Source organism: Chelon labrosus (genome assembly GCF_963514085.1).
Source record: "Chelon labrosus genome assembly, chromosome: 15".
NCBI lineage: Eukaryota > Metazoa > Chordata > Actinopteri > Mugiliformes > Mugilidae > Chelon > Chelon labrosus.
In genome coordinates this window covers 15161178-15175953 of record NC_140348.1, presented here as the reverse complement: position 1 = coordinate 15175953, position 14776 = coordinate 15161178, and the positions used below count along the sequence as shown (strand labels likewise).

The following is a 14776-nucleotide window of genomic DNA, read 5'->3' as shown; positions in this document are numbered from 1 at the left end:
ATGCCTTTTATGCCCATGTTTGGTTTTGACAAAGGACAATTTGTTATCCCGCCCACCTCCCTCTCCGTGGATTGGTTCCTTTGTCTGTCAATCAAATGAAGTCATGAAGGTGTTGTTCGACCGTCTTTGACAGGTACGATGATGTCGCCGACCAGCGGACCGCGGCGACCGACAATGGTCGACAGTTTAGTTTGTTCCGTGTGTATTTTTTGCGTTTAAACGTGATGACATGCTGATTAATTTTTAACGTAGCGTTACCCTCGACTTCTTCCTTGGACGGACAAGAGCTGAAAGCCACGGATGTAGCCTAGCAGCCTGCTAGCCAACCGCTGAGAAAGGTAGCCATTGTTTGAGTTGTTGGCTAACATGGCAACGAAAGCTAACGTTAGCAGCGTCGGCTAGACGGGCTTCACCGCCGTTTTGTAGCAGAAGATGCAGGTAAGCGAGGTTTAAGAATTAAATACTAACATTAACCGAGGTTTTAAGCTGCATTGTTTAAAATGTGAGGCGTAAAACTGCCTGTGTGACCTTTCTCTGCTAACGTTAGCTGCTGGAATTGTATTGAGCCGAGCTTTAACTCCATTCATCTCCGTTGTCAGGCATCTAGCTAACATAGTTCACGTCTTCTTACCGACCTGGCCTGTGGCTGTATCAGTTTTAAATATAATCTGGTGGCAATCTGCGGATCGTGCCGTTTTAAACATAATAGCCTAGCTGCTTTCTTTAGAGAATGGCCTGCCTTGCGAATTGATTCATCCCAGGCCTTGTGTACTAATATTGCAGAGCCCTCAGTCAGGAAGACAGTTCATCCTCAGTGCTTTAAACTGTATGGGCACTTTTGTTCCAAGTAAAGATGAATGTTAAAGTTAAGATAATTTAAGATAAAGGTAATTTTGATATGGGCATCAGCATCAGTCGCAAACCAAATCAGGAAATACACTCACTTGCCAGTTCATTAGGTACAGCGGTGAAAACTAACGGGTTATAATGTAATAGTTCTGCACAAAATCTTGGCTTCATTTAAGGTTATAGTATTTAACATTATTCAACATTAAAGTAAAAAATATTGTGATTGATTCAACTATATTTTCATTTTGTAGGCTGTGGTTTGTAATAGTATTGAATGTTGTTGTACCCACACACATGTTTCTGCTATTATCACATCCTCATTTTAGTCAGCGGGGCTAAATGACAGACACATATTTGTGTTTAATTCAATGCATTTTACCAGCACCACAAACTACATCCACCAAAATGATCTCAGTGTGTAATTACCACCTTTCTTGCACTGTTTCAACACAATCGGTGCATAGTAATAGTCATGAAAGGAGATTTAGTGCGGGACTAAAATGCATTAAAAGTTGTTTTCGCTAGTTTACCTGATGTTTTATGAAGTCTGCTGTTGTTGCTGATGTTCCTGCTTTCTTGTCCTAGAGATTTGCATGTACTAACAAACCACAGTGGCCTGAGCTGTATAATAAAACATAATTCACATTTTCAGTATGACTTGTCTATTGTTGTTTTGTTTTTTTTCCATAACAAATGAAAGCACGACTTGTCTAACTTGCCTTTCACACCGATTACATCTGCTAAGGTATTTTTTTTTTGGGTTAAGTGACATAAGACGTAATGAAGTGGTCAGCGACAGGACACCTCATACCACTGATGGGCTTGTGTAACACACCCGATCTTCCTGAATTTTGGCACGAGCCTTTAATACTGCTTTGAATGTTTTATGAGAAGGCTGCATGTGTCTGCTGCCGCTGATAATGCGCTTTTAAACAGTTGCTGTTTGAAAGCGCACGTTCGGTCTTGAGTAAAGTTTTTAATTGAATGCGTGTAAGCATTTTTTGTGATTGTTTATGTTGTCTGTGGTCCATCCAAAATAACCTTTATTGCTAGAGGTTTACGTTGTGATGGCTTAGCTAACTTAAGTGGTGTTATGGTTTTGGAGAGTTGTAAACTAGTAGTTAGAGAAGCAGCTTTGGGACTTTGAGGTCACTGATCGAATCCCTGCCATGTGCTCTCCAGGCACCTTGCATGACTGCCACTGCTCCAAGTGTGCGCTGTTGAATGAATTGCATTAAAGCCTTGATGACCTTAATATATTTAAGACACCAGACCACAGGGATTGATAGTGTTTAAACTAATTAAACCTTTTATATTGAGTTTGCCATTTATTTTTCTTGTCTCTTCTCACAGCTGTGATCATCCCCATGATGTGTGATGGTATTGAGGCCAGTAAGCAGTCCCTCTCTCCCTCATCTTGGGCCAGCCCCCCTGTTTCACCATCGTCCTAAAGTCTCTCTCTCTAACTTGCCAAGATGACGGACAGGAAGGAGCCACCTTTCTTTAATGACGACAGCGTGGGAGCTTTTCAATACAAGCTCCCTTTCTATGACACTATGGAGCTCTTCATAGAGACCCTGACAGGAACCTGTTTTGAGCTGCGTGTGTTGCCCTTTGAGGCTGTCATTTCAGTCAAAGCGAAGATCCAGAGGCTGGAAGGTACAAAGCTCACTGATGTGTTTACAAGTTTTAGTTGGTTGGAAAGGTGACTGTATTATAAAGCTACATTATTATCTGGCTTTAAATAGAGAGGAAAATTAAAGAAGAGGGTTACAGGAATACCTGTTCTGGAAAACTGCATGTTTGACAGACTAAATAGACCGTGCAAAGTAGTCTAGTCGGTATCCTGAGGTAGTTTCTAACTACACCACCAATTCAGTTTTGTACAACTGTGCCTTCTGTTTAAAGTTTATTGTTGTTGGTGCTGTTGACTTAGATCCTAGGGTTACATCACTCTTTTCAGTTTGGGTTATCAAACATTCAAATGAATTGCAAACATTCATTTGAAATCCAAATGGAAAAGCTCTGGCCTAATTTAAGATTCAGTGTGTACAGTAGCCATGCAAGTGGTAAGCAGTGTAATGTGTAATGTACTGTCTCTGACCCATCACATATATTGCTGTTGTTACTGTATTAGTGTCAAATAAGTGTCAAACTAGCTGAATCACAACCCCAAAACATGTGAATTTGGAAAAAATGCAACTGCTTTTTTTAATATCATTACATGCCAGTGAAGGCATCAACAAAACCCAGCAAAATGTTTTCTAGCGTTGTATAGGATTTGACTTCATGGAATTTGTTGGCATCAATTTGCATTAACAACATTTTGGTTTTCAGTTATTGAAAAACTTGATTATTTCCCCCAAGAAATGCTTTCCTCTACAGTGTAAATCAAGAGGGCCTTCTATATCTACATTCCTCCCGGGTGTTTTCAGTTTTGGTCAGAGAGGCCTTTCTGTGCTCTTTGTGCGATGAGGTCTGTCAACCAAGCCCGCGTGTTTGTGATTGAGCATACACTGGCTCACCTCCAGCACTGGGTCTGCGAGTTTGCAGATCGTGGGCACAGAGAGCTTCCTGACTGTGCATGCACTCCATCTCATTCAATGCAGTAGCTCCGGAGAGCCTTTGTGTTCATTAGGCTCTCATCCCTCTGCTGGCGTCGTATTATCTATTAGATGTAATCTATTTAATAGTTTTAGCTGCTAGATAAGCTGGCCTTATGCTGTAATAGCATTGTAGCCCATCATCAAGTTTCTTTATTTTCCCCATTATGTCAATACATGTGTTCTGTGATTTGCTCTTTTTTCAGTAATTACATAGTTCTGTCTTTAGGGGGCAGACATTAATCGTCTTTGTTCATGGGGACGCTTCTGTTCATTGCATTCCTATCTTGCTTGCCAGTTTAGTGAGTTAAGCCTTTGAAGTATGAACAGATTGTCAACATTTGTTGTTTTCTCTCTGCTTTCTATCTTTAAAGGTATCCCTGTTGCCCAGCAGCACCTTATCTGGAACAGTGTGGAGCTGGATGATGAACACTGTCTGCATGACTATGGGTAAATCTAGTCTTCCTGTCCGTTTCTGGCCAAAATCGCAAGTCTTGTTGGAGCTGCTGCATGCAGCGTCTCAAAACATTCTGCGTACATTTAGAATAATTTGCAAGTTCACTTTAAAAGCCTTCCTGCTGTGGCGGTGACTCACTTTTAATTCACTTCAACATGTTGCAGATGAGCCACAGATGTAGAGCTGGATGAGACAAGTGACATACTGGTCATATTTAGAGAGCTCGACCATCCACTCTAGTCAGTTTTATGAGATGCAGAAATCACCCTCCAGTGCTCTGCTGGCTGCAGATGGTGGCATTGTTATGAATGCTTGTCACTTAATTTTCCACACGAACAGCCTCTGGTGAGAACTTGCTGGGCCTATCCCCTATCACACAGCTTTTGAAGTATTAGAAGCAGAGGAGTAGAGTAGGCAATGAAACATCTGCTCCTATGTTTCAAATGTTCCAGTGGAATTCCCGGCTCTGTACTTAAGTTCATCTGGATCTCATCCCATCTCTTGAAGTGTTGTTGACTTTAGAGCAGAGCCTCTGCCACAGAAGTAAAGAATTTTACCTTAGATGTAAACACATTATTTCCTTTTTTTATAATTATATTTGCACACGTTTGATTACTGTAGGGTAACCATTCTGTATGTGTTTGCAGCATTGCTGAGGGCTGCACTTTGAAACTGGTCTTAGCCATGAGGGGAGGCCCGATAAACACCAGGAGAGGTGAGAAACGGACCAGTCGTAGAGCCAGATAATAACTGAAAGTTTGTAGCGTTTAACCGCAGAACTCCCTCTCCTCTTATCAGTAACCGTGGAGGACCCTATCAAAGAAGTGGCAGACCTGATGGAGGGCACAAAGGAGGAGGGTTGGGAGAAAAGCCTGCCAAACAAGCAGGTCACGTTTGTGGTCTATCGTGAGGGTGACCAGCTAAACTTCTTCAGAGTGGTCGACAGGGGAGATGGTACCCTGACACCTTTGTCTGAATCTCTAAGGTTGGGATATTGTTAATGCTGATGTTATTTTAAGTGCAAACATTGTAACTATACACATATATGAATTGAACCAGGGATTTGCTTGTGTCTGTTACAGTAATAACACCAGAAAATGTGGAGGCTCAAGCTATTTTTCCTCCTTTTTCCTCTAAAAACAATTAACTACATATAAAAGTGGAGGAAAATTGAATTTAAATAGTATAATTAGACAGTTAGAGCATTTAATGTTCATTATTCAGTAATAGTTGTGGAGTTGAGTTCATAACTTTTGCCCATGAGACAAAAGTTTGGTCCAGCACTGGCACTAACAGGAGGTTTTTTTTTTTTGTGTTGTCATATTTTCCAGTTGTGGCTCGGTGTACAACGTGTATGCAGAGGAGGAGGATGGAGAGAGTTTGGCAGCTGCACAGCAGAGCCTTGAGAACTCCATCACCATGAACAAAATGAAGCAGCTCAAAGCAAAGATGGAGGACATGAACCTCAACAAGAAGGTAGGAGGCTACTGAGACCACAGAAAGCCATTCAAATTGAATTGGCAGAGTGAATGCAAACACGGCCTCCACCCACTATTAATGTTCGCACAGTTTTTTATTTTTTTATTTTTTTATTTCACACGGATATTTAAATGTCAGTTAACTGAAGAGATGAGGCATCATACCTTGGTTTTGAAAGAATTGATCCACCTCAGCAAAGAAGGACCCGGCACAGTTTGATGGAAATCATCATGCCTCAGATCTAATACCTCTATTGGCCCTATGTCAACAGACCTCTTCATTCTCAAGATTTGATGTTTTCAGCTTAAAGCTTAAGAGCTTCAGTAAAGAAATTAATCTGATGATCTCTGTGAATCCACTGCACCAAACCCCAATTTGCATTTGCTGGTAAAAAGATGATTTTTGTTAAATTAAACTCTACTGGATCGCATATGTAGAAGTGACGTAGACACTATGTAAGTTAAAACGTACAGCACATTGAAGAACTAATTTAACTGTCTCTGTTCATGTCTTTGTCATCCAGAAGTCGGCAAAGGTAAAACCACGGGCCCCTGTCAGCCCACATCCCTTCGGCAGCTCTCACGGACCTTCTAGCATACGTCACCACCATCGCCTCTTTCGCTCGTCACAGATCAATCAGCCTTGGCAGTCAAACGCCCCACTACCTCCAATTGTAGACCATGAACCCATAGACCCTTCCCTACCCTCTACTGCTGCGACCTCGTCCCACTTGTCCGTGCCGAGACGGCCGCCTCCGTCTTTCTCCTCGCCCTCTTGTTATATGCTCCAGGAGGAGGAGCCATGGGAGATGTGCCCACCGTTTGCAAAGATCCGTCCACCTCCCAAAGTGTCCCGGCTGGATATTGGCAACACCAGGTTGATGAGGGACTGTGTGTACCCCCAACTCCCTCCACTGTGTACCAGGCGGCCACCTGAAGCCACCTTTGACCCCGTTGAGCCTGCAGGGGAATCAGTTGGCCTGGGTTTGTTAGAGGAAGCTATTGGGCTGGCGGTGCCAACACAACCTGGAGCTCCGTTTGGGGATCTGTCAGAACCTCTGAGTCTTGATGTGTCCACACAGCCTGAGGGAGGTCGTCAGTCCCCCTCCCCGCTCAGTCCCTGGACACTTGGGCGAAGTGATACTCTCACCAGCAGAGCTGATGGGACACAGCTTGGCACATCATTTCATATCAACCCTCCCTCTCCCTTGCCTGCCCCCACCTCTCCATCTGCTTCATCCAGACTGCTGTCTCAGCATTTTGATTCCACTTTCTCCTGTTTACTGCCTAACTTTCAAGCACAATCCACAGTGAAGCCAGGCAACACATCTCCTCACCCTTCATCCACCTTATCACCACATCCACCACACATCCGTGGTGTTAAAGTAGAGTCACCTGGCAAAAGGCCAGAGCTGATTTCCAAAAGGGAAGCAAGAGGCATCACTAAGTTGGCAAACCAAGCCTGTAAGGAGCCCCTGGGCTCTCTGAACAACTCTGAGCTCTTGGCTTCTCTCTCCACAAGGGCTCCAGACAGCAGCAGCAGCAGTGGCAGGGATAGCCTGGGAGAGAGTTTGGGACTCGCTTTGGCACTGCCTCCTGCCACTGCCTCAGGACAGGGCAGCCTTGGCTCCAGGCTGCCATCCATCCCTACTAACAGGCTCCTTCAAGATGAGCTCATTAGACAAATGTCACCGTTACACCGAGCCACAGCCTCTTACATGGTGAGACACAGAGAAGTGTTAATGTTACAGTAGCTGCTAAAATTTGATTTGTGGAATCGTTTTTGATGTTTGCACATTTGTTGTGGGTGTTCTACTGAATATGTGCGTCTTTAAATAATATATTCTGCTCTTGTCTAAATTTGAGTACAGTTGACTTATGTAACCTAGGCTACGTTCAACAACAAAAGCACACGCTTATTTATAAACCAGCAGTGGGTGTTGTAAATTTGTTTTTGATACAATTCTGTATTATCTTAATTAGATTCACTCAATTAAATGACACACATTGATTCATATAGCCTTAACATTTTTATTCATCTGACTTTCTAAACCTTTGTACATTGTATTGTCAAGTATTTTCACATGCGCCAATTGATCGAATATGTAGAGATATAGAGTTGTGCCATGAGATTATGTAATATTATCTCCCTGCTCTAGAGCAAAGCAAACCATATGATTTAATAAAAGTATGCCCACACATTAGGTCAGTGTTGAAACTCTTTAAAGCACAATAGTTGAACTTCATCGGGCATTAAACAGTTACTTTAATCAATAAAAGTATTGAATAGCTGTAATAATATATAATACCAGTGTAAAATACCACACCTCTGTGATGTATGGTTAATTCCCGCTGACGATATTACACATAGTTCTTGCTTAGCCAGAAATAGTGACGGCGTTAAGCTCTTGTGCAGCGCGTTTAAACAGAAAATCCAGTTTCTCAAGAGTTGAGCTCTGCAGTTACGTTATTGATTTACTCTGAAAATATTAACTTCATATTGCTGTTGTTTTCTCAGACCAACAACACCCTTCCATCGGCCGAGGGAGTCGTGACTGCATTCGGGACAATAGGTAAGAGAGACATCTGAGCACCTTTTATATATTCATGAAGTTGTAGCACATACAGGAATTGTTGCGTTGTGGTGGCTGGAGTGGGAATCCCGTTTTTAAACTGCTGTTGGAGGTAACACAAGTAAATGGATCTGAAGATGGAGTTCTGTGAGGGTGCAGTCACCTCCATACGGGTGTTGTGAAAGCCTTCGGTGCATGTTGTATGAACGTCACAGCAATGCACCACAAGGGTTTTTAAATATTCATTATCTCAGCACAAACAACAGAACGTCAGGTCTCCCCACCAGCATGCGCTCTTATTTATATTGACCACTAATGTGAGTCAACGTATTCAGTTTTCTTTCATTACTGGACATTTGTCAGTGTCTGTGTTTTCTGCAGGCTGAGTGCCCAAACTTAATACTCAGTCAGCGTTGATCAATCCAATGAATGACTTTTCCAGGCTTGTCCCAGGCCCAGGCTTGTCCTGTGTGCCTGACTGTGCCCATCTTCTATCATCACTGTTTTTTCTGTTCAAGTCTTATCTTTGAAGCAAAGTCAGATTTGTCCACACATGTTGCTTTTCTGAAAAGGGCATCTTCCCTCCAGTGAGATTGCATGTTGTGTTTTTCCAAATGTCTCATTCATGGTTTACCTGGCAGGACTTCTTCCACTAGAGTTTATTGTGAATCATCTTCAGAGCATGGTGTTCCACCGCCACATTTTCTGCAGGGACATGTTCGCTAGTTATTTGCTGTGACTGTAGCAATTTGCATTCAGCGGAAAGTGCTCAGTTGAATCCTCAAGAGCCTTTTCTTTCGTAATTGAAGTCCTTGAGTGAAAACCAAATTTAGCAATTTTCTGGCAGTAGAAAAGTAGATGCATTGAAGCTTAGTCTGAGGAATCAGAATGTATGCTAACAAAACATGTTTTATGTTGTCAGTATTGGATAATGTGATGGTAACGTTTGGATGTCCCAGACTGTTAGGGTGGCTTGTTGAGTTGCAGATTTTGCACAAGTTTATACTTTCTTAGGAAGCAATGAAATCTGTAGTTTAGTTATCTAATTAGAAATGACATAAAAGCAACAGACAATGTTTTGTTAATATGTACTTTGTCTCTTACCACATAAATAAACTTTGTAATAATTTGTAATGAAGTAGACATGAATGATTCTGATCTATCTACAGTAGGTACGCCAGGTATCCCAAAAATCTTACTATTGATGTAATTTGTGGCAGATCTTACTGTACTCTACACCTAAAAGCCCTTGTATCACTCAGTGAAGCCATCAACACTGCTACCAAAAGGATATGTTTGTTTCTCTCTATGCATCATCCACAAATCACCCACATCATGGCTTGAGTCCTTTGAGCCCTTATATTAATGAAATTCAACTTAGCTCTGCTACAAAAGTGAGAATGGTAAAATGTGTCTGACAATAGTTGAACCCGCTGCATGTCTGCACAGTGGCAGACGTACAGCAGCAAGCGCACAAAACAAACAAAACTCAAAATCCCACACTGAGCCACATCCTGCCGTGCTTGACAGCAAGCTTGCTGTTCCTTCATCACAGAGCTGTCAGTTTTATCTGTATGTTCCCGTATCCCCACAGTTTACGAACTTAGCTGAGCTCCATGCTACCACAGACACCATTATCGCTGGAACAAGCTGACATAAACCTGTTTCCTGACTCGTCGTGTATTTTTCCCAAAAATTTTCTGCATGGTTTCCTAGTGTTAACCTATTTCCTGAAACACATTCCTGAAAAAATAAACTCATAGATTCCACCCGTATATTGGGTTTAACTGTTAATTCACAATGCAAACTTTATTTTAAACAAGGTTAATGTTGAAATTCGAGATTAAAAAACATGTCTGTAACCGTAGGGATGTTGTTTTGGAGGGATTACGTTGAGGTATTGTTTCAGACATAATGAATGATATAAAAAACTTCTTCTTGTGAAATTGCTAAAATGGTCATTACAAAGAAGTGGGGAAGTGCGAGGTTTCAGAAAAGTGCATTGCATTTTTGGCCTCTCTGCAGTTTAATGCTACAACAGGTGTTTTGCAGTTTGACAGCTGTTGAAAGCGGCTGCTTTGACATTTCTAGTGCGGCTTGGTCAGAACCACAGTGTACCTGAAAGCTCAGACTAGGGAGAAGTGCTCTTTTTCTCCTTTTCAAGATTCTGGTGTTGAGCTAACCTTTTAGAGCGTTGTGATTACTGTGATGGATCTAACTTGAGCAAATTGAGAGTCTGAGGGATGGTAAACTGGCACAAATGAAAGCAAAGGGCTTTGTCAGAAAATGGGAAAAGGAAAATGCCCCTGACATTTGCGGTTAGCGGGAACGCTTTATGTAGTACCATTAAAAAGAAGAGGGCCGAGCAAATTGTATGGATTAATCATAAGTCACTCCGGTAGAGTAAATAAAAATGTTTCCTCTGTTCACAGGCACTCCAACATACCACCTACCTCCAGTCAAGCCTCCCACAGGCACCAAGAAGAAGAGCTCCAAGCACTGCTTCCTCTGTGGCAAGAAGACTGGGCTGGCCACCAGCTATGAGTGCAGGTACAGGTGCCTCCAGCATTTTCACCCACTCACTCAAAAACCTTCTGCCTCACTCTAAATCAACCCTCTCCCGTTCTGTCAGTCGCGTCCTCGAAGCAAGCCTTTTCGTGTAAAGTGGTGTTTTCCTGGTTCGTCGTTTTGTCTTTCTGCCATATTTCCAACAAAGACGTGTCTCCGCTATCTGCTTGTTCTGCCACAAGTTATTAGCTTTATCAAAGTTTCTCCACTCCCCTCTCTCCTGCCTCGCCGAGCGCTTTCAAACTGAATCTGGTGCAACAATACGCAACTCTGATCTCTCAACATCGGCCGCTTGAAGCCGTTCAGCTCCCTGCTGTGTTCAGAAGACTGCTCAGTCAAGTTGTAATCCTTTCATGATTAAATGAATAGTTTATTCAATTTTAGTGCGCGTAAATGAAATAAATAAGAGATCTGAAGTAGCTGTTTTTACTAATCGCCTGATGAGAACTGAAAGACTTAATCACTATAAAGAGGTATTTATTATCAGAGAACTTTGTTGTGAAGAGTGGGTAATGAGTGTTTCTACTCAGCAGAATGGCTTGATGATTGAGCACGATGAAGAAACTCAATGTTTTATTCTCAAGCAGAATGAACCACGAGTAAAGTGTTAATTTTTGGCTTACATATTCAATTATCTTTCTGTTGAAATCTTACAGGTGTGGTCACAACTTCTGTGCCACCCACCGCTACGCTGAGACTCACGACTGCACTTACGACTACAAGAGTGCTGGACGGCGCTTTCTGCAAGACGCCAACCCTCTTATCAGTGCTCCCAAGCTGCCTAAGATCTAGCCTCCCACCCGTCACAGAGGACAGCCTGAGGTAATAAACATTAAAATGACTGGACGGGTGGAGAAAAAAAAAAATGAAAATAAATCTTCTTCTACACCACTGTGTGCTTTTGTTATCAGCCAAGTTTGCTTAATATTAAAATAAAAAATATTCTGTAAAGCCAAGTGTGAACAAACAAGAGTGGACTGAAAGGCACAGAACTAATTATGCCTCTTGACAATGTGAAAATGTTTATTCTTTTTATCTATTACCTTTCTTTCCCATTGTGTAAAAAAAACAACAAAAAAAAATAATCTGTGCATGTATGGTAGGTAGTTTTTGCTAAATATATCTGCTGCACGTCCACACGTATCCATTTCATTTTATTTTTTATCTTCATTAATAGGACCGCTCATGACTTCTCATTTGACAAGTCTTTGACAGATGCACTTTAGACCTATCATGACTTTAATTATGTGGGAAGAGAAGGCCGCATACGTTTGTGTTTTATGTTATCCAGATTTTTATATTCCGCACATCTGAACGCCTTTCTTACGTTCCACATGGGCACATATAATGAAATCTTTCTTACAAGAAACCAATACGCAACACTTATCGATAAAATGCTTAATATTTATTAAAGAATACTACTTATTTAAGTTAAAGGTTGTTTTTTTGTTTTTTTAAATAGGAAGTATGAAATGTGAGTAGGTGTGAATGTCAGTAATCGAGTAAACTGTATTAGGTCTGGGGGGGATGGTTATGGTATTTATGATGTGTCTATAATAAGGTGGTTGCCATAAAAAAAAAAAAAAATCTTTTGTAAGTCTTTTTTATTGCTCAACTTTAAATGCTGTTAAAATATCTACAAGGGTTTGATCTAATAAAGTCTCTTTCCATACACGTTGTATGTACGTCACTGTGTAAGTGATGAGATCTTCTCTGGAATTACATTTCTGACTCGTTCTTGAATTCATGTGAAAGGAAATCCTCCCTCCTACGGAAGGTCCTGATATGACTTTTTTTCTCACTCCCCTGCAAGGGTCCTTGAGGTTCACTGTTTGGGTTCCTTTTTATTTTCACATTATTCAACGTTTCCTGCTTCTCAGCCTTAATAGTTTTCCCCACAATGCTGCAAAGTTCATGGGAAATGGTTTCAGTTTTGGATTGCTCACTCATTCTTGTCTTATTAGATACCCTCTCCTCCTGACTCAGACCATTAGCCGGTTCCTTAGCAACAAGCCAAAAATGTATAGTTTTGAACTTGTTGAGCATTACAACTGTTTTTCCCCTCTTTAAGACCCAAGTTAAGACAAATATAACATCCTGTTAGGTTTTCCTTTATTAGTGCTAGGACTTTATCTCAAGGAACCACTATTATTTTCTTCCCGGAGTATGTTTATGGTGTCACAGCTCTGACTCAAAACACCAGCAAGGGAGGGAAATGGTCATTTACCCAAGAATGTGTAGTCATGGACGGCGTAAACGCTGGATATTGCAGCAAAAGGTTCATTTTTAAATATAGTTGCTTGTTTAGGGTCTGGTTCTGAAAGCTCAACATGGGTGAACTGCTAAAAGGGCCTTCTGCAGCTTTAAATCCAATAATGGCGTCAGAGAGAGCACTTCAAAGCTTTATTTTGTTTACATGCACACATGTGAGATAGAAATTAATCCCTGAAAGTGGAGTGCACATAATGTATCAATCAGTGAATATGAGAACACATGGATGTGTTGTCTTTCCTTTCTTGTCACAGAGTCATAATGGAAATGTTTGAAAAGCGTGTGTGTGTGGGGTGGGGGTGCTGCTTATTATTCCCTTTCACTTTGGATGCCGTTCCTGTGCAACAGACAGACCCTGACCTGAGTCACGTCTCTGTGTTTTTATCCTCACTTTCCGCCTTCATGTTGTCTGGCTTTGATCCACTGTAATTGGGCTTTGCAGCATATACTGCTGAAACACTGCTTATTCCCTCTCGGTAGATGTATTCACCCCAACGTGGAGGTCTCGGGAGTTTGTAGCGTCCCCGGCTGAAATTTAGTTTTGTTGATTTCAGACTCATCAGTGCAGCAGAAGGGACGAGCAGCTTACCAACAATGGTGAAAGCAATGTATTAAAATTCAGTGTTAAAGTTGGTGTACCAGCCACTGGGAGTAGTCGGTAGTGGAGTCGAGCAGTTGCCATGGCCACCATAAACTGTCAGTTCCATGTGCCACCACATACATCACTGCCTTTAAGTTCAGTTACCTGGAAAGCACTTGTACTTTGTGCTTAATTCTGATTAGATTGGTGAATATGGTCAACATAACAGATTGCTCAACAGCAACATTTGTCGGTGTGAACATCTTCTAATCACCACTAAAGTAATGGATTCTTTTATCAACTGAGGGTTCCACCGATCAGCCACAACATTATAACAACCTGCACAGTGTTCTGTTTCTCCCCCTTTTTGCCACCAAAACAACCTTGACCCATCGAGGCTTGGACTCCACTGGAGCTCTGAAGGTGTGCTGTGGTATCTAGCACCAAGATGTTAGCAGCAACATCTTGGTATCTGGCACCAAGGTGTTAGCAGCTGATCCTTTAACCCAAGCAAGTTGCGAGGTGGGGCCTCCATGGATCGGACGTGTTTGTCCGGTACATCCCACAGACGCTCGATTTGTTTGAACTCTGGGGAATTTGAAGGTTAAGTCAGCACCTTGAACTTGTTGTGTCCCCTTGTTGTTGTGGCAGGGCACATCCTGCTGAAAGAAGCCACTGCCATCAGGGAATACCATCCGCATGAATGGCAGGGCTCAAGATATCATTGCCCAAAGCTACTCCTCCCAAAGCTACCTCCACCGGCGTACCTCCTTGCTATAGTTCATCCCGGTGCCATGTGGTCCGCAGATAAGCAATTCACCTGGCCAGCCCCAAGAAAACGTGATTCACCAGACCAGACCGCCTTCTTCCATTGCTCCATGGTACAGTTGCGATGCTCATGGGCCTATCATAAAAAAGGGTCAACGTGGGCGCCCTGACTGGTCTGTGGCTACACAACCAAAAAACAAACTGATGTACTGTGTTTTCTGGCTCCTTTCTAACAAAACTAGCATGAACCTTTTCAGCAATTTGAGCTACAGTAGCTCGTTTGTTGGCTTGAACCAGTCTGTGTATACCACACATGCATCAGTGTGCGTTGGCCGCCCGTGACCATATTGCTGGTTTACTGATGCCTTGGACCACTGAAGACTGCATTCAGCCACTTCCAATTTTCAAAGTCACAGAAATCCTTCCACTTGCCCATTCAGTGCTATTCCCTTCACCTGTCAGTGGCCATAATGCTATGTCTGATCGATGTGTACTAAAAGTGTGCTAATCGCTGATGCAGATGTGAGGACTTATCACTGTCAACTGACCCGAAATAGTGACTTTTCTTTTCCACCCGAGCAAGAACACTTCTCTCAGCCAGTTTGGGTCGACCCCCGGGGAGCACTGCT

At 42.2% G+C, this 14776-nt stretch overlaps 1 protein-coding gene across 1 annotated transcript; it reads left to right on the top strand.

The window, feature by feature from the left end:
• The first annotated feature begins 116 nt into the window (after positions 1–116).
• Positions 117–12223, top strand: zfand4 (zinc finger, AN1-type domain 4). The gene is made up of 10 exons (XM_084561137.1): positions 117–438; positions 2203–2508; positions 3827–3902; positions 4557–4624; positions 4708–4894; positions 5241–5385; positions 5912–7108; positions 7906–7960; positions 10393–10510; positions 11185–12223. Exons 2-10 carry the CDS (start codon positions 2325–2327, stop codon positions 11318–11320), a joined length of 2166 nt encoding a protein of 721 aa, XP_084417263.1. The 5' UTR covers positions 117–438; positions 2203–2324; the 3' UTR covers positions 11321–12223.
• The last annotated feature ends 2553 nt before the right edge of the window (positions 12224–14776 follow it).